This window comes from Scyliorhinus torazame, chromosome X (genome assembly GCF_047496885.1).
Source record: "Scyliorhinus torazame isolate Kashiwa2021f chromosome X, sScyTor2.1, whole genome shotgun sequence".
NCBI lineage: Eukaryota > Metazoa > Chordata > Chondrichthyes > Carcharhiniformes > Scyliorhinidae > Scyliorhinus > Scyliorhinus torazame.
In genome coordinates, this window is record NC_092738.1 from 18,726,153 (window position 1) to 18,746,051 (window position 19,899).

Below are 19,899 nucleotides of genomic sequence, written 5' to 3' on the forward strand. Positions count from 1 at the left end.
GAACGGCCGATATATTTCCAAGTCAGGATGGTGAGTGACTTGGAGGGGAACCTCCAGGCGGTGGGGTTCCCAGGTATCTGCTGCTCTTGTCCTTCTAGATGGTAGAGGTCGTGGGTTTGGAAGGTTCTGTCTAAGGAGCCTAAGTGAGTTGCTGCAGTGCATCTTGGAGCTGCCCCCAGCGCCAGGGACCCGGGTTCAATTCCGGCCTTGGGTGACTGTGTTGAGTTTGCACGTTCTCCACGTGTCTGCGTGGGTTTCCTCCGGGTGCTCCGGTTTCCTCCCACAATCCAAAGATGTGCAGGTTAGGTGCATTGGCCATGATCAATTGCTCCTTTGTGTCCAAAGATGTATAGGTTAGGTGTGGTTGAGGGGATAGGGCGGGGGAGTGGGTCTAGGTATGGGGCTCTTTCAGGCGGTCAGTGTAGACTCGATGGGCCGAATGGCAGCCTTCTGCACTGTAGAAATTGGATGCATGTACTGCTTCAGAATCTGAGGCGTTGCGAATGTCCTTGAACACCGTGGGATGCACTGTGTTCTGGGTTTTGTACGAATGTTCAGGGTTACGGGCAGATGGATGGGATCCGGAGAGGTTGTGTGGTGTGGCAGTGGGGTGAGGGCAGAATTGAGTTGTTGTGGTGAAGAGGTACAGGGAGGGCATTGGGGTGGGGGCAGTGAGTGTGCGAGAGGGTTACGGGAACCGTGGAGAAAGGTGGCGAGATTTTGGAGAATGAGGAGATGAATTTGGTGTTCACGCAGACGTGGGGAGACCATGCAAATCCATGAATAGGATGGGAATAGAGTTATACGGACCCAGGAAGTGTAGAAGATTTTAGTTTAGACGGGCAGCATGGTCGGCACAGGCTTGGAGGGCCGAAGGGCCTGTTCCTGTGCTGTACTTTTCTTTGTTCTTTGTTCTGAGAGCTGCTTATGAAAATGGGCCTAGCTAGTAGGCTGCCTGTGGGAAAGGAGATGGGGGGCGGGATTCTCCGACCTCCCGCCGGGTCGGAGAATCGCCAGGGGCTGGCGTGAACCCCGCCGGTTGCCGAATTCTCCGGCACCGGATATTCGGCGGGGGTGGGAATCGCGCCGCGCCGTTTGGCGGGTCCCCCCCCCCCCTGGCGATTCTCCGGCCCGTGATGGGCCGAAGTCCTGCTGCTGGAATGCCTGTCCCGCCGGCGAGAATCAAACCACCTCTCTTACCGGCGGGACAAGGCGGCGGGCGGGCTCCGGGGGCCTGGGGGAGGCGCGGGGTGATCTGGCCCGCGATCGGGGCCCACCGATCCGCGGGCGGGCTTGTGCCGTGGGGGCACTCTTTTCCTTCCGCCTTCGCCATGGTCTCCACTATGGCGGAGGCGGAAGAGACCCCCTCCACTGTGCATGCACGGGGATGCTGTGAGCGGTCGCTGACGCTCCCGCGCATGCGCCGCACGGCAAAGTCATTTCCGCGCCAGCTGGCGGGGCACCAAAGGCCTTTCCCGCCAGCTGGCAGGGCGGAAATCAGTCCGGCGCGGGCCTAGCCCCTCTAGGTGCGGAGGATTCCGCACCTTTGGGGCGGCGCGATGCTGGACTGATTTGCGCCCTTTTTGGCGCCGGTCGGCGGACATCGCGCCGATTGCGGAGAATCCCGCCCCGGATGTGGGCATATTGGGAGCAGGGACTGGGGATCACCATGTGGCGTGGAGGGAGGGGTGGACTCAAGGGTGTAGGACGATTTTATGTGATATATCTCATGGGCTGGATTCTCCGATTTTCCGGCTATGTCCGGAGGAAGTGTCTAGTTTTACAATGAAAAAGTCGGCCCTGCTCCCGCACTGACGCTCTGCCCAATGGGGAGCTAGCAGCAGCACCGGGTAAAACTCCCGACGTTCCCGACATAAATGGCCGGAGAATTGCGCGGCCCGTGGCCGCGCATGCGCACGACGACGACCTCCTGCAGTCGCGCCGGCCGCGCGCGGACCCGGCAGCACGACTCCCGCCCGACTGTGGCGGCGCTGGACATAGTCTGCAGCTGCCACGCCGGGTTTATGAAAACTCAGACCACACGCGACCCCGCTGTCGGGAACTCAGCCCATCGGGGGAGGGCCTCAAAGCGATGTGCTAATGCCGTCCGATTCTCCGCCCGATCGCCGGATACAATTTCGGCTTCGGGCAATGGAGAATCACAATTGCAGGATATCCAACAGTCCTTCACCAAGTACTTTTGAAGTGTAGTTGCTGTTGTAATGTCTGATAGGCAGCACTCACTTTGAGCGTAGGAAGCTCCCTCCGGCAGTAATGTGATAATGGTCAGATAGTCTGGTTTAATAATGTTGGTGAAGCGACAAATAATTGGAGAATCCCCTCGCAATAGTGGCGTGGGGATCTTTTATCTGCACCTGAGAGAGCTCCGGCTCAGTCAGCACTGCTGCCTCACAGCGCCAGGGTCCCAGGTTCAATTCCCAGCTGGGTCACTGTCTGTGCAGAGTCTGCACATCCTCCCCGTGTTTGCGTGGGTTTCCTCCGGGTGCTCCAGTTTCCTCCCACAGTCCAAAGATGTGCAGGTTAGGTGGATTGGCCATGCTAAATTGTCCCTTAGTGTCCAAAGATGTGCAGGTTAGGTGGATTGGCCATGCTAAATTGTGCTTTAGTGTCCAAAGATGTACAGGTTAGGTGGATTGGCCATGCTAAATTGCCCTTAGTGTCCAAAATGTTTAGTAGGGTTATAGGAATCGGGCCTAGGCAGGGTGCTCTTTCAGAGGGTTTCTTTCAAACTTGATGGGCTGAATGGCCTCCTTATGCAATGTAGGGATTCCAGGTTCCCTAGGGTGCCCCTTTTCAACATTTCCCCACACATTCCTCATGAAATAAATCATTTAAATAGCAAGTGCCGGCGTGACTGATTCGGGAATCGACTTTGAATGCTTTTCAGGCACTAATTGGGATTTTGGTATCTTTGATGTCAGGAAATTGGGTAAAAAGCACTTTAATCATTTAAAGGCCAGTCTTGTCTCAATGGCTGCAGATTGAGCAATCGTGTCACTTGCCTTTTTAAAACTGTAGTAATGTGCATGAACAGGAAGATGTGCTCGGTGGGATAAAGCTGCCGTTCAGGATGTGTCGGAAAACGTGGGTGGTCTAATCCAGCACTTGGTTGTTTTCTCACTCGAAAGAGGCCCTGACCTTTAGGTGGGGACCAGTCAGGGGTCAGGGGAGGGGGTGGGGCGGCCGTGTGGTGACCATGGCCACCTGTTGAGTTGAGAGAGGCAGCCCGCAGGCACGGAGAGGGTGGGCCCATGTCCGCATCTGGGAGTCTTTTAAGCAGAAAAAAATTTGGGATGGAGCCAGGAGGATTATGGGAAATCAGAGCTGAAAGATAAGCCTGTGGTCGAATCAGCCCATCAGGCGGTAAGGAGGAGAAATAGGGTTTGAACTGGCGTTAGCCTGACAGAAAACAGGAGTGTTTATGTCGCACCTTTCACTGCCTCAGGAAGTCCCAAAGCTCTTTGCAGCCATTGCCGTACTTTTTGATGTGTACTCACTGTTGTAGTCTCAGAGAGCCGACAACCAACTGGCGGACGGAGCTCCCACAAACAGCACTATGATAATGACCCAGATAATCTGCTTTTTTGTCATGTTGGCTGAGGGGTAAATATTGCCCAGCGCCCTGGGGAGAACTCCCCCTGCTCTCCCTCGAATGGGGGCCGGGGATGGGATTTTTTGACACCCAACCAAGATCGGTAGATTGCACTCCAGTTTAACAGCCCACCTGAAAGATGGTACCTCTGATTGCGCAGCGCTCCACCAGGACCCCACTGGGGTGTCCGCCTAGATTACCTGCTCTGGTGGCCCTGACATTGATCCAAATTCCTGTGTCTGCCATTTTGTTTCTAAATCTCTCTTTTCTTCGAAACAGGTATGGTAAAATAGTTTCCACAAAGGCCATTCTGGACAAGACAACGAACAAGTGCAAAGGTAGGAGACTCTACTTCCACACTATCTGACATGAAAGGACTTAGAAGGCAGGGCCAGGGGACATGACACATCAATGACCCCCCCCCCCCCCCCAATCCCGTCCTTCCATTCACATTGTCATTCCCAAAGGTGGCATTCCCTGATTTAAATCCGCGCTGGCAGGAAGTGGCATGGAGAAAAGCGAGGAAGGTTGGAGGGGTCTTCGCAACTGTGGAGCTATCTTCAGCTGCTCTAGCTCTCCTTCTGGAAGCCAGGGGTTAAGTGTTGTGCATGAATGGTGTTGGAGACTTGGAGCAAGGGTGTGAGAAAGCCACTGCGATTTGTTTTTAATGCGAGGTTTTAACCAGTCACCCAATAACGGGTCTGATTCGGCAAAGTGTATGAGGACGGAGAGAGATCTTTGTGCTTTCTTTGACAATGGAGGAGCAACTTGCTCTGGTAACTGTAGTTATACCGCGGGCAGTTCTGTGGCGCTACCGTTCGATGAGCTTTGCAAATGGGTTGTTGACGTTGCTCAGTGAAACCAGCAATGCAAAAATGTTTTCGAAATTCGACCACTTTGGTGGCTGTGTTCACAGCAGCAACCTGTATTGATATAGCACCTTTGAAATAGTTAGGTCCTGAGGGAGCTTTATCAGAACCAATATTTTGCACCAAGCTACATGAGGAGATATCAGGACAGGTGACCAAAGGCTTGGACAAAGAGGTAGGCCTGAAAGGAAGCGGGAGGCTGAGGCGAAGTAGGCCATTCGGCCCGTCGAGTTAGCTCCGCCGTTCCATGTGATCATGACTGATCTGAAGTGTTCAAACCCCCCCGCCCCCCCCAGCCTTATCCCCATAACCCTTGATTCCCTTACGGAAAGGAAGACATTCCTGAGCTAGGCAGCCAATGGTGAAGAGATGGGACTCAGCGAGCACAAGAGACCAGACCAAAATTAGAGTAGCGCAGAGTTCTCGGAGAGCCGTGGGGCTGGAGAGGTTACAGAGTCCGTGAAGGGGAAACGAAAATGAGATTTTAAAAATGGAGGTGTTCCCAGGTCAGGAATCAACGTTGGTCCAGCAAGCATAGGGGTGGCGGTGGGTTAGGACGTGGCCAGCAGAGCGTCAGACGAGCTCAGGTTGGCGATAACGAAACGGGTTTGTACCCCTGTTGAGGGTCATGTATTCACTGCACGGTTTGAAGCTGAAATTGTGTGTCTCAGGCAGTGGGAGCCGGGCAGGGTTGGTAATCTTTACTTCCTTGCTGCTAATTCTGAGCAAAAAGGCTCAAGATTTTCTGGTCATTGCCCCGGGGGAGGGGGGTGGGGGGGGATGTGAATGAACTGCAGTTCCATGAATGCAGAGCAGGGGAGCTGGCAAATAGCCTACAAAGCAAAGAGTGCCACAGTTAGAGCCTTTGTCTGCGGGGAAAAGTTTTAATTGCAGATTTTTAAAGAAGGGTCCTTTTCTTTATTTCAAAACTGCGTCGACATTTTCTCGCCCCCACCCCACAGAAAGTAGCGGAGTTGCCCTCGGCCAAACACCAGGTTTGAGACGAAGCTCTTTGCAGAGGCATATCATTTTGTTCAAACGCACACTCCGGCTTTCACATTCCTGAGATTCGGGCTGGTCCATGGAACACTCGGGAGGTTCCAGCGGACAACTCTGTTGCAGAGGCAACCAGAGAGAGAGAGAGAGAGAGAGAAAGCATGCAATGAAGTAGTCTGAAACATGTAATGGCATCTGTGCGAGTATTTATACACACAGAACTCGGTGTTCTTCCAGCAGCATTTCCTGTTGAGGTTGGCGAGCCAAAGGAGGGGGTTTGTCGGAGAAGGGGGGGTGGGAGCGGCGAGTGGATCCACCTTCAGCCCTCCCAAGGGTGACCGAAGGGGCCATTTTATAAGCCACCGCGATCCTCAACCTCCGCGATGGGCAACCCAAATAAAATTGCGGCGCTTTGAATTCACTGCCCCGAGGGCCAACTTTCATGGTAATTAAGGAGCCAATAACCTACCACATGTCCCACGAATCGTTGCCATGGGAGTTTTGCTAGATTTGACCTCTGCCTTCTAACCCCCCATCCCCCTCCCCCCGCAATTTTGCTTTCAGTCCTCTGGACTTTAATTTGTCGGGAGTTCAGTCTCTTGTAAGGGCAAATTACCTCACAGTTTAAAAAAAGTTCCCAAGCAATGGAATACTTGGTAATACTGCGTTTAATTCTTTTTTTTTTTGAACCAGAAGTGAATGTTATGATTTAAAACTTTTAAGACCTTGGCAGTCGCGCATATTCTGAGGTGGGGGGGGGGGTGGGGAGTACAACCTGTCTTTTTTTCTTTAAAAACGTGACTCAATGTTGCCCATCCTTTACTGCTTTCGGCTATTCGACTTGAGGAACGTTTGTAACCCTGACCTGGCCTGGCTGCCACACGTTTCCAGCAAGGATCAGTGATCAGGAGCTGATTTCTCCCACGCCCCAGTTGAAACAGAAGGCGTACGTCGACATGAAGGGAGGAAAGGTCAGAGGTCAGTGCCGATGCCCTCACATTCGCCAAGGGCAGAGAAAGGGGAGATAAAACAATATCCGTCCATGTCAAAGTATCGGCGAGTTTGAAAATCCCGAGGCCAGTGTTGGATGATTCACCTGTATCTTGTACAACCTCTTGACGTGCAGTCTGCTGTTCCATGTTGGCGCTCCGCAGGTTGTAAGCGGGCACGATTGCTGATTTAAAACATGCCCTTCACTCCCAGTTCAAACCTCTTCAAAATGGCCACTTTGAAAACACTTGCAGCACCGAAGGAAATGGATAGCCTTGAGCCATTTGCATTTGTGTCAAAGTTGCCAGCTACAGCATCTTCTTCAAAGAAGAGCGCTGACGAGGATGGAGGAAGCTGGCCGACTTGCTACCAAAGAGCTTACAGGCAAGATGGGCCAAATTGCCTCTTGTCTCCTCTTGAAAACCCTCACTGATATTTTAACTGCCCCCTCTCTCTCTCTCTGGCAGCCTTTATTGAAACATATTCTTTTGAAGGAAAGTAACTTGTTTCACGTTACGTTCCCCGTGTGCCTATGGCCCAACATAATTTGAGATTAAAAGCTGGGAGGGGCAGTGTTATCGTGAAGTTGTGCGGGTGCAATGCAAATCAGCATAAAGGGACCACGCATTCAAGTACGTCAGGCTTGGCATGACAAAGAAAGTTTCGAGCTAAGATTGGTGGGGACTGCCTTTTACCATGACCCAGTGAAAAGCAGAACAACTTCACGTTACCAGGAAACACGGCCTCAAACTCCCTCTAATTAATTTCCCAGCTGTCAGTTTCTCTTTGCACTCTTCACATTTGGCCAGCAGCTGTTGCTGAAGTCAGGCATTAAGACTTGATTCCTCCTTCAGCTCAAAATGCAGGGCGAGGGCAAACTGCTCTTTCTGACTTCCACCCTTCAGCTCCTGCTGTGCCCTTCCCCCCCACCCCCCTCCCTCCAGTTATCCCTTCTTCCTTCTCGCGATAGGGCAGAATTTGGCTCGAGATGGATCCTTGGGTGCCACCCGCCCACTGATACCTCACTCCGGGCATCTAGACAGCAAGATTCAGCAGTCTGGTTAGCAGACACGCAAGCACTCACACAACAGCACGCATCAACGGGCACCTGGGCGAGCAGGGGCTGGTTTAGCACAGGGCTAAATCGCTGGCTTTGAAAGCAGACCAAGGCAGGCCAGCAGCACGGTTCAATTCCCGTCCCAGCCTCCCTGAACAGGTGCCGGAATGTGGCGACTAGGGGCTTTTCACAGTAACTTCATTTGAAGCCTACTTGTGACAATAAGCCATTTTCATTTTCATTTCATATCTACATGCGTGCAGACACGCCTAAAAGCCATGCAGGTGCACGCTTCAGCACGTATGTCAACACGCAAGCACGCATGTAGATGTGCACAACAACCACACGTTGGGCATGTACACTGTTACCAAGAGGTGGCAGGATTTCTCCTCCTTTTTCCACCCCTCAACTAACTGGAGACGGGTGTGGCCTAAAGAGGAAAAGAGTGTCTTAGCTCCTCGAGTGTTGTAACTCTCGAAAACAGACAAAAGGCAGGTTTTCATAGAATTTACAGTGCAGAAGGAGGCCATTCGGCCCATCGAGTCTGCACCGGCTCTTGGAAAGAGCACCCTACCCAAGCCCACACCTCCACCCTATCCCCATAACCCAGTAACCCCACCCAACACTAAGGACAATTTTGGACACTAAGGTCAATTTATCATGGCCAATCCACCTAACCTGCACATCTTTGGACTGTGGGAGGAAACCGGAGCACTCGGAGGAAACCCACGCACTGGGAGGATGTGCAGACTCCGCACAGACAGTGACCCAAGCTGGGAATCGAACCTGGAACCCTGGAGCTGTGAAGCAATTGTGCTAAACACAATGCTACCATGCTGCCCCGTTTCTTGTAAGTTTCTTGTAAGTTTCAAACAAAATGGAGGATAAATGTTTATTTTTCAACACCCAAATGCATTTCCAGCAGCACTCACTCATTCGCAAACAGGCACATACGACAAAAGGTGATGCACTTAGATTTTAAAAGCTCAGAATTTCACAGTCGCCTCTGATTCTCGTGAAATTCAACCTTAAAATGTTGCATTTCCATTTGGCTCACTGAGGGATTGGAGGTTGACATCTTCTGACAATAGATTCAGAGCTTACTGCTTGCAGTAGCAAAATTCTGGCTTCACTCCAGTTGAGATGCAGTTGTCGCCCTATGGCGAAAACCCGGTTTTGATCTTAAAATTGGGAGGTAAAGCCCAAATTGTCTGTTCCCTCTCTCTCTCTGTGGCTGCTCCCAAAATGTGCCTTAAGAAAAACTGGCGAGGGCGGACTTCCGGTGACGGCGGGCGGGAGGCAGCCGCACACTGGAGGGCTTCCGTTCGGGAACGGAATTTTCGGGGTCTTAACGCCCGGTCCCAGGGGCAATGGAGGCTGCAAAAGCTGTCAGAAGGCACAGTGAGGTGAAATGTCCTAGTTGGGGGGAAAGAACGGCCGTGAAAAAATGGTTCATGAAAGTCCACCGGCGAGTGGAAAGGTCAGCGCAGGAACTGTAAGGAAAGTGGAGGCTGGAGCACCGGGGAGGCCGCGTCGCTCACGGCAGAAGAAATGACCAAAGTGATGGTTGTGGAACTTGAAAAACAGTTCACAAAGCACATGGAAGCGATGAAGAAGGAGATGGGGGCGGTATGGAAAGTGCTGGTGGAGGAGGCGATTGCCCCGGTGAGGGCGGCGGTATCGAGCGCAGCGGCGGAGGTGCGGGAGCAAGGTGAGACACTGAAGTGGAAGAGGCATTATCGCAGCACATCAACTCACCTCGATGGGAAAGGAGTTGCGGAGGGTGATCGAGACCCAACAAGGGTCTGCGAGCCAAAATGGAAGACCTGGAAAACAGATCCAGGCGACAGAATTTGAGGATTGTGGGGCTGCCCGAAGGGGTGGAAGGCCCGAGGCCGACGGAGTATTTTGCCACGATGTTGGCGAAGCTATTGGGGGAGGGGGACGATCCCTCCTGGTATGAACTGGATCGGGCTCATCGGTCGTGGAGGCCTACACCAAAGGCGAGTGAGCCGCCAAGAGTAGTAACTGTGTGTTCCCGTAGGTACAGCGTGAAGGAGAAGGTCCTGTGCTGGGCAAAGCAGAAGCGGGTGGTGCAGTGGGCTAGAGCTGGTATATGCATATACCAGGACTTTACGGTGGAGCTGGCGAGGAGGCGGGCTGCCTTCAGCCGGGTGAAGAAGGCACTGTACATCAGCAAGGTGCAGTGCGGCATTGTCTATCCAGCTAAACTGAGCGTGACCTACAAATCCAAGGACTTTTATTTTGGGACAGCGGAAGCAGCGGAGGAGTTTGCGAAGGCAGAAGGACTGTGGCAGAATTGAGAAATGGTCGTGTACCGATGTAGCCTCATGTAACTTTATTGTTTCACTGCGTGTTGGTGTACGTACTAAATGAGTCGACGCTGTATATTTGTACAAGGGAAGAGTTGGGACTCTCATTTGCAATGATGGTTCTTTGGGGCTTGGGTGTGTATGCTGGAGCTGTGTACTAAAGGGGATTTCTTGGTTTTCCTGGGACCGGGCAAGGGGGAAGGAGACCCGGGCGGTGGTCTCCACGCTGGCCGGTTTAAGCTGGCCAGTGAACGGGAGTGAGGTGGGGGAAGGGGCTGCGGCCATCGGAGCCTGGTAGAACAGGTTCCGGTGAGTCTAGCCGGAGTGAAAAGTTGGGGGAAAGAACCGAGGTTGGGGGGGAGGAGTTTACAAGAGGAAGTGGAGGGGAGGAGTCTGGGAGGGGGGGGTGGGGGGTGTCTGCAATTCATGGGTGTCATTCACGGTACAATTTCGGGGATTGGATGGCGTTGAATATTGGGGGGGGGGGGGGGGTTTGGGGAGGGGGATGGACTGTATCTGTCAATGGAGACATGGGCCGATTCCTGATTTTTTCTTTTTTCCTTTTTTTTTTTTCTTTTTCCCACCTTGGGAGAGTTTGTTTTATTTGATGCTTATATTGTCAAGTGGGCCTTTGTTTGGGGGTTGGTGGGAGGATGGGATCGTTGTTGGTGATAAGGGGATTGACTTTGTATTCGTTACCGTTTACTGTTTGTTGGTGGGGTGTAAACTCTGAAGAAAATGTGAAAATGGAGAATAAATATATTTTTAAAAAAAAGAAAAACGGCCGTGGATGGTGGACCCTGAAAATAGACCCCTCCCACTGACCTGCCGTGTGACCAACCCTGTCCGCCCGCACAATCATTCCCCGGCCACCTATAAGGCGCCCCAACCGGCCGGACCACGTTAGATCCACGCCATCGGGACTTCGGCCGGTCAGGGGCGTAGAATGGTGGGGTTAGGGTTGGTCGGTCCTCAGAGTACGTCGCTTTTCGGGGAACGCAGAATCGGGGAGCCGGTCCCGATTGCGTGCAGGAAGATTGATTCCGCCCCCGTGCAGAGAAACATCCCCCACCTTTTCTCAAACTCCCCTGCTGAGCCCCTTAACTCATACTTTATCTTCTCTAACCACAGGAAGTCATACAGGTCACCCAACCACGCTGCTGCCCCCGGTGGCGATGCCGACCGCCTCTCCAGCAAAATTCATCGCCGTGCAATCAGAGAGGCGAAGGCCAAGACATCGGCCTTCCTCCTCTCCATGAGCTCCGGCTTCTCTGAAACCCCAAATATCGCCACCAAAGGGTCCGGCTCCACTCCCTCCTCCACTATCCTGGCTAAGACCGCGAACACTCCCGCCCAGAATCTTCCCAATGTTTCACAACCCCAAAACATGTGCACATGATTCGCTGGCCCCCGCCCACACCTCTCACACTCATCTGCTACCCCCTGAAAGAACCCACTCATTCTCGCCCGAGTCATATGCACCCTGTGCACCACCTTAAACTGTATCAGTCTCATCCTTGCACAAGAGGAGGTCCCGTTTACCCTTCGCAGTGCCTCACTCCATACTCCCCAATTGCAGCCCCTGGTTTCTGTCAGGTGACCATCTAATGGCCGGGATTCTCCAAAAACGCGGCTAAGTGTTGACGCCAGCGTGAAAGACTCCAACGGGCCTCTTGGCCCAGCGATTCTTGCCCACAGGGGCCAGCACGGCACTGGAGTGCTCCGCGCTGCTCCAGCTGCCATACGCGGCCCTGCACTGCTCGCCGCAGGTCCGTGCATGCGCGCGGCGGTCGCTTGTGCGCCGGCACCGCGCAACATGGTGGAGCCACACAGCGAGCCGGCGTGGAAGAAGGTAGGCCCCCTCCAGATCGCGCGCGCCCGCCGATCAGTGGCCACCGATCACGGGCCTGCTCGTCGTGGAGGCAACCCCAGAGACTGATCCCCCGCGCCCCACCATGACGCCCACCGCAGCCGCGACGCCGAGCTCCCGCCGGGTGGAACCATACGGGAACCACGCCAGCGGGAACTTGGCTTGTCGACCGCGGAGAATCACCGCGGGGGCCTCTTTCAACGGACCCTGATCGGCGCTGCGTCGACTGCGCGTGGAGTGTGCCGATTCTCCGGTCGCCGGCGAATCGCGTCCTGGCGTCGGACCCGATCGCAGGGCTGAGGCCCCATTCTCCGCCCCCGTACCAAGCGCCATTTTGGCGTGGAGGCTCGCAGAATCCCGGCCAATATGTTTTGCATTGTGCACACAAGTAGTCTCTGACGACCTGGCTATTGCACACAGATGTGTTGGAGTTTCACCCCTTTTGCATCTATCTCCCTTCTCACAACATTCTGTGGAATTCTATTCCAAAGCCAAAAAGTCAGCAAGTTCATGGATGGGAATAGAGGGATACGGACCCAGGAAGTGTAGAAGATTGTCGTTTAGTCGGGCAGCATGGTCGGCACGGGCTTGGAGGGCTGAAGGGCCTGTTCCTGTGCTGTACTTTTCTTTGTTCTTTGTTGTTCATTGTGAACGGTTATTTGGACAATGGCTTTCATTAATCTATAGGCTTGGACTTCCGGTGGCGGCCATGAAGGGGTAGGTCGCACATTTGATAGCTTCTGCCAGTAACGGACTTTTGGGCCTTTTTCCCCTGTTTTGGGGGGGATTTTATGGGATAAAGCAGTGATGAGTGAGACAGTGAGGAGAAATCCCCCTCCGGTGTGTGGAGAATTGGACCAGAAGTGGCCATGTGAGATGACAAAGTCCTATAAGGGAGACGCAAGCAGAGCCGGTAACACGGGACAGCATGGCGGAGGCAAGGGCTACGGGGAGACGGCACAGTGGTCGATGGAGCAGCTGGGGAAGATTTTCGAGGATTGCTTCTCCAAGCTGAAGAAGGACACGCTGGACCCGATTAAGGCTTCGATTGATCAAGTGGTTCAGAATCAGGAAACCCACGGGAGAGCGATCCAGGAGGTGGAACAAAAGTTGTCCGAGCACAAGGAGTATTTCACCGTGCTGGAAAGCAAGGTGGGGATGATGAACGACCGCCAGAAAAGAATGCAGGAGAAGCTGGAGAACCTGGAGAATAGGTCCAGGAGGCAGAATCTCAGAATTGTTGGCCTCCCTGAAGGCAGTGAGGGATCGGATGTGAGGGCCTCTGCGACGGACAAGTTGGAGACGTTGATGGGGGCAGGGGCGTTCCCTCGGCCCCTGGAACTGGACAGAGCGTACAGAGCCCTCGCGAGGAAGCCCAGAGCGAACGGGACACCGAGGGCCATGGTGGTACGTTTTCACCGTTTCATGGACAAAGAGCACGTTTTGCGGTGGGCCAAGAAAGAACGGAGCAGCAAGTGGGAGAACTGGGAGTTGCGCATCTATCAGGACCTGGGAGCAGATTTGGCCAAGAAGTGAGCTGGGTTCAATCGGGCAAAAACGACCCTCTTTAAGAAGGGGGTGAAGTTTGAGATGCTGTACCCAGCCCGTCTGTGGGTCACACATAAGGAACGGGACTTCTACGGGGTTGGAAGCCCCCCGTCCAGGCTGATCACATGGAACGTGAGAGGACTGAATGGGCCGGTCAAGAGGGCTCGCGTGTTCGCCCATTTGAGGGGGCTGAAGGCGGACGTGGCCATGCTACAAGAGACACACCTAAAGGTTACAGACCAGACGAGATTGAGAAAGGGGTGGGTCAGCCAAGTGTTCCACTCAGGACTGGACTCAAAGACCAGGGGGGTAGCGATTTTGATCAGCAAACGAGTGGCATTCGAGGCAGGGAGAATCGTGTCAGACAAGGGGGGTAGGTATATAATGGTGAGTGGGAAGCTGGAGGGGGTGCGAGTGGTACTTGTGAACATATATGCTCCGAATTGGGACGACGTGGAATTTATGAGGCGGGTTTTAGGTAAGATCCCAGACTTAGAATCACATAACCTGATCATGGGAGGGGACTTCAACACAGTCATTAATCCGGAATTGGACCAGTCAAAATCCAGGACAGGGAGGAGGCCGGCTGCGGCAAAGGAATTGAAGGGTTTTATGGAACAGGTGGGGGGAGTAGACCCAAGGAGGTTTGCATGGCCGAGGACAAAGGAGTTTTCCTTTTTTTCACATGTCCACAAGGTATACTTTCGCATCGACTTTTTTGTTCTGAGCAGGGCGCTAATACCGAAGGTGGTGGACACTGAGTACTCGGAAATTGCAGTGTCGGATCATGCCCCGCACTGGGTGGATCTACGGGTTAGTGTGGAGAGAGGGCAACGCCCGCTGTGGAGACTGGATGTGGGGTTGCTAGCGGACAAGGCGGTCTGTGGGAGGGTTAACAAGTCCATCCAGAACTACCTGGAAACAAATGATACGGGGGAGGTCTCTGCAGCGACGGTCTGGGAAGCTTTGAAGGCAGTAGTCAGAGGGGAATTAATCGCAATACGGGCCCACAGAGAAAAGGTGGAACGGGCTGAGAGGGATAGATTAGTGGAGGAGATACTCCAGGTGGACAGGAGATACTCGGAGGCCCCGGACGCGGGGCTGAGGGAGCGGTGGAGGTTACAGGCGGAGTTTGGGCTGTTCACCACAGGGAAAGCAGTGGAACAGTTGAGGAAGGCAAGGGGGGCGATCTATGAGTACGGGGAAAAGGCAAGCAGAATGTTGGCACACCAGCTCAGGAAAAGAGAGGCGGCCAGGGAGATAGGTAAAGTAAAGAGTAGAGGCGGGAATACTGTCCTGGACCCAACGGGGTGAATGAGGTGTTTAGGGACTTTTATAGTAAATTATATGAATCGGAGCCCCCGTCTGGGGTGGAGGGGATGAGGCAATCTCTGGATCAGTTGAGGTTCCCGAGGGTGGAGGAGGACCTGTGGAGGGGCTGGGAGCCCCAATTGAGATTGAGGAAATAATCGAGGGGCTGGAGGGCATGCAGTCGGGCAAGGCCCCGGGGCCTGACGGCTACCCGGTGGAATTCTAAAAGAGGTTTTCAGAGATATTGAGCCCACTGCTGGTGAGGACATTTAATGAAGCAAGAGAGAAGGGAGTCCTCCCCCCCCAACAATGTTGCAGGCCTCGATTTCATTGATCCTGAAACGGGAGAAGGATCCGGAGCAATGCGGGTCATACAGGCCGATGTTCTCTACTGAATGTGGACACCAAACCGCTGGCTAAGATACTGGCCACAAAGATAGAGGACTGTGTTCCGGGGGTGATGGGGAAGACCAGACGAGATTTGTAAAGGGCAGGCAGCTCAAGGCCAATGTTCGAAGGCTTCTAAATGTTATTATGATGCCCTCAGAAGGAGAGGAGGCGGAGGTGGTGGTAGCGATGGATGCGGAGAAAGCTTTGGATCGGGTGGAGTGGAATTACCTGTGGGAGGCACTGGGAAGGTTTGGGTTTGGTGAGGGCTTTATTGACTGGGTGCGGGTGCTCTATCAGGCACCAGTAGCGAGTGTGTGTACGAACCGGCCGAGGTTGGGGTATTTTAAACTACACCGAGGGGCGAGGCAAGGGTGCCCCCCTCCCCGTTACTGTTTGCTCTGGCCATAGAGCCATTGGCCATGGCGTTAAGAGCCTCGAGGAACTGGAAAGGGCTGGTTGCCGGGGGGGGGGGGGCAAGGGGGCAAGGGGGGGGGGGGTACCGGGTCTTGCTCTACGCTGATGACCTGCTCTTGTACATTTTGGACCGTTGGAGGGGATGGGGGAAGTAATGCGAATCTTGGGGGAATTTGGCAATTTTAGGGGTATGAATTGAACATGGGGAAAAGTGAGATGTTTGCGATCCAGGCAAGAGGGCAGGAGAAGAGGCTGGGAGAGCTGCCGCTTAGAATGGTAGGGAAGAGCTTTTGGTATCTGGGAATCCAGGTGGCCCGGGAATGGGAGGTACTGCACAAGTTAAACCTATCCCGGCTGGTAGATCAAATGGAAGGGGACTTTAAGAGATGGGACATGCTCCCGCTATCACTAGCGGGGAGGGTATAGACTGTGAAGATGACGGTCCTCCCCAGATTTCTGTTTGTCTTTCAGTGCCTCCCCATCTTCATCCCTAAGGCCTTTTTCAAGCGGGTGAATAAGATTATTTCGGGCTTTGTGTGGGCGAGTATAACCCCGCGAGTGAAGAAAGTGTTGCTGGAGCGCAGTCGGGGGGAGGGTGGGTTGGCGCTGCCAAACTTCTGCAATTACTGCTGGGTGGCTAATATAGCCATGATCAGGAAGTGGGGGAGGGGTCGCATGGGAGCGGATGGAGGCGGCGTCATGCAAAGGCACCAGCCTGGGAGCATTGGTAACAGCACCTCTGCCATTCTCGCCGGCCCGATACTCCGCACGTCCGGTCGTAGTGACGGCTCTGAGAATCTGGGGGCAATGGAGGAGATATAAGAGAGTGGAGGGAGCATTGATTTGGACCCCGATTTATAATAACCACAGGTTTGTACCGGGTAGGCTAGATGGTGGGTTCCGGAGTTGGCAGAGGGCAGGAATCAGAAGGATGGGGGATCTATTTATAGACGCGAGCTTCCCCAGCTTGAAGGCGCTGGGGGATAAATTTATATTGCCAGCGGGGAATGGGCTTAGGTATTTGCAGGTGCGAGACTTCCTGAGAAAACAGGTGCCGCCCTTTCTGCTGCTGCTGCCACAGGGGATTCGAGTAGTCTCCAGTACCTGGGTGGGAGAGGGGAAGGTATCGGATATTTACCAGGAACTTTCGGAGGCGGAGGAAACACCGGTGGAGGAGCTTAAGGGCAAGTAGGAGGACGAGCTAGGAGGAAGGATAGAGGTGGGTCTATGGGCGGATGCCCGAAGCAGGGTTAATACCTCCTCATCGTGCGCCAGGCTTAGTCTGATACAATTTAAGGTAGTCCACCGGGCACACATGACAGCGGCTAGGATGAGCAAGTTTTTCGGGGTAGAGGACAGGTGTGCGAGGTGCGTGGGAAGCCCAGCAAATCATGTCCACATGTTTTGGGCATGTCCGAAGCTTAGAGGGTTTTGGCAGGGTTTCACTAAGGCAATGTCCACGGTGCTAAAAACACGGGTGGTGCCGAGTCCGGAGGTAGCGATCGGAGTGTCGGAAGAGCCGGGAGTTCAGGGGGCGAAAGAGGCTGACGTCCTGGCCTTTGCCACCCTGGTAGCCCGGAGGGACTCGAAGCCTCCGAGTATAGAGACCTGGGTTAGTGACATGGCTGGGTTTCTCAGTGTCGAGAAAATAAAGTTTGCCTTAAGAGGGTCAATGGTTGGGTTCACCCCGAGGTGGCAGGCCGTTCGTCGACTTTCCCGGGGAAAATTAAAATGTCAGCAGAGGCAGTATTCCGACCGATTGGTGTTGTATGGTTTAAGTGTGTGAAGATTGGACTGGGGGGGGGGGGGAAATGTTTATTTTACCATGCTGATGTCATTGTTTTTGTTACTGTTATAAAAAGTTTCAAATACCTTAATAAAATATTATTAATTCATAGGCTTGTTGCATTTTAATGCCTTCTCAATGAAATGTCCTAAAGGGACATTTGCATCTTAATGTTCTGCCAGACAAGCGGGCTAGCTTCCAGCCTCGATGACAGAAAAAAAAGAGGTCACCTGACCTCCCAACTCCATTTTATTTCACAGCAGTGTCCATTCTGCGTTTTGTTGGAAAAGTATCCCATTTTCCACAAACCCACGAGTGTAATTGTATGGACTTGACGACACAGGCATGCACAAACCTTGACACACGTGTAGACATGTGCACAAGCAGAGACCATAGGGTCACATGCGGTCTTATGGTCTTGTGCGTGCCGTTGCACACCGCTAGTCTTCATAGAATTTACAGTGCAGAAGGAGGCCATTCGGCCCATCGAGTCTGCACCGGCTCTTGGAAAGAGCACCCTACCCAAGGTCAACACCTCCACCCCATCCCCATAACCCAGTAACCCCACCCAACACTAAGGGCAATTTTGGACACTAAGGGCAATTTATCATGGCCAATCCACCTAACCTGCACATCTTTGGACTGTGGGCGGAAACCGGAGCACCCGGAGGAAACCCACGCACACACGGGGAGGATGTGCAGACTCCGCACAGACAGTGACCCAAGCCGGAATCGAACCTGGGACCCTGGAGCTGTGAAGCCATTGTGCTATCCAAAATTCTACCATGCTGACCTTCCTCACAGTGCCCAGCACCGGAATATGTCAACTTAGGCCGAATGTTTAAGATAGCACGGATGTGCTGAGGCTAATGATGTCACCCCATGTGTCTCCTGTAGCTAAGACCAATTAACTCTATACAATGTATTTGTTTTCACTATAGCCGTAGCATTGTCTTATTCTTCTCTGGTTTTCTTCAAGTCTCCCTCAGTTGTCCAGCCATTCAATATTTATTTTTCCTCTCGTATTTTTACCCTCAGTTTTGCCTTCAGTATTTTGCTAGAAGACTGTTAAGTCTTTGTTACCAATGTTCGTAATTGGCTAACTTTCTCTGACTGTACTGAGTGTTATGGGCCAGGGTTTGGAGAATCCCAAAGTGTATCATGGAGTTCCCCTGACCCACAACGTTTACTAGATTGTGGTATGGGGAGCACACGGCCCACTCTACAGGTGCGGTACAGCAGAAATGGAAAAGTATTTTGTAAAGCAAAACAATGTTTATTCTATGAACTCAAGTTAACCTTTTTAAAACATACAGTGAACATCTTAGAAACCATCAATTCAAATACAACCCCCAAAGAATACAACACTAAGTAATCCTTAAGCTGTCCTTTTCACATCTATAAGACTTAAAAAAGAACTTTTAACAGAAGCACATCAGGTTAAAGTCACTACTGAGAGCAGTTATTAGTTTTAAATCACCAAAGGATCGATTTACAGTTTTTAGATTACAGAGAGAGAGACTAATACCCCTTCTGGCTGTGACTGCAGCTATCCAGCTCTGAAAACAAAACTAAAACACACCCTGCAGCAAACAGCCTAAAATGAAAGTAAAAAGCTGACAGACAGCCCAGCTCCACCCGCACTCTCACATCACTGCAGTAATAAACACCCATTTCTTAAAGGTACTCTCACTACAGATATTTATATACACACCCATTTATAAACACCCATTTCTTAAAGGTACTCTCACATGACACTTAGCAACGCCTTTTGATTCCTAAATGTCTACTCTTGATCTTACCGACTCATTTGTCTTTCTGTCTGGGATAACTTTGAGAATTGGCTCCACCAATTAACTTATCAGAAACGACATTTTATTCCAACTATTTACAGAGTGTGTTGAAACTGTCTTTCCATACCCGGCTCTCAGGCCCAACTGCTGGGACATGTCCCAACACGGTCCAGTGAATTCCCAACTCCCATCCCTGACTGAACCAGCGGGTCACACGACCGCTGCCCATGGGAATAATCAAATTACACAATTGCCAAATCAATAACGATCATGAAGACTTTTACACGAGTCCATCAATAACTCAGTCTGACCGGTGACTTCCTCTTTCTCGTAGAGTGACGTAGCTCCAGTGACTGAGGTTGAGGTAGTTACTGATGGCTTTATTCCACAAAGACTTGTTCCTTGTACCAACATTTCACCATCCTCTCTTTCCTGGGGGTTAACACTCTGGCCTGTTACTCACAGATCTGACAGTTCACTCATAGAACCTCTACAGTGCAGAAGGAGGCCATTCAGCCCATCAAGCCTGCACCGACCCTCTGAAAGAGCGCCCTACTAGACCCACTCCCCCATCCTATCCCCGTAACCACACCTAACCTCACAACCGAGGACATCAAGCAGCAATTTTAGCATGGCCAATCCACCTAACCTGCACATCTTTGGACTGTGGGAGGAAACCGGAGCACCCGGAGGAAACCCACGCAGACACAGGGAGAACGTGCAGACTCCGCACAGACAGTGACCCAAGGCTGGAATTGAACCCGGGTCCCTGGCGCTGTGAGGCAGCGGTGCAAACCACTGTGCTGCCTCACAACTCGTTGGGCAACCCACAACGCTTCCTGCTGTATTTTAACCTCATAGGCCCTGTTGTGGCCCCTGACCCCAATTTGGTCCATTACTGAAATTCTTCTCAAACCCAGGATTGTTCA

The 19,899-nt window shown here is 52.6% G+C and overlaps 1 protein-coding gene across 6 annotated transcripts in view; it reads left to right on the plus strand.

Moving 5' to 3' along the window:
* The window catches only part of LOC140405379 (RNA-binding motif, single-stranded-interacting protein 2-like), a 326,884-nt gene that overhangs the window by 214,381 nt on the left and 92,604 nt on the right, over positions 1–19,899 (plus strand). For all 6 annotated transcript variants that reach the window (XM_072493710.1, XM_072493706.1, XM_072493711.1 and 3 more), the window contains exon 3: positions 3,893–3,951. In XM_072493710.1, coding sequence (XP_072349811.1) covers positions 3,893–3,951 — 59 coding nt within the window. The remainder of the gene's footprint in view (positions 1–3,892; positions 3,952–19,899) is intronic.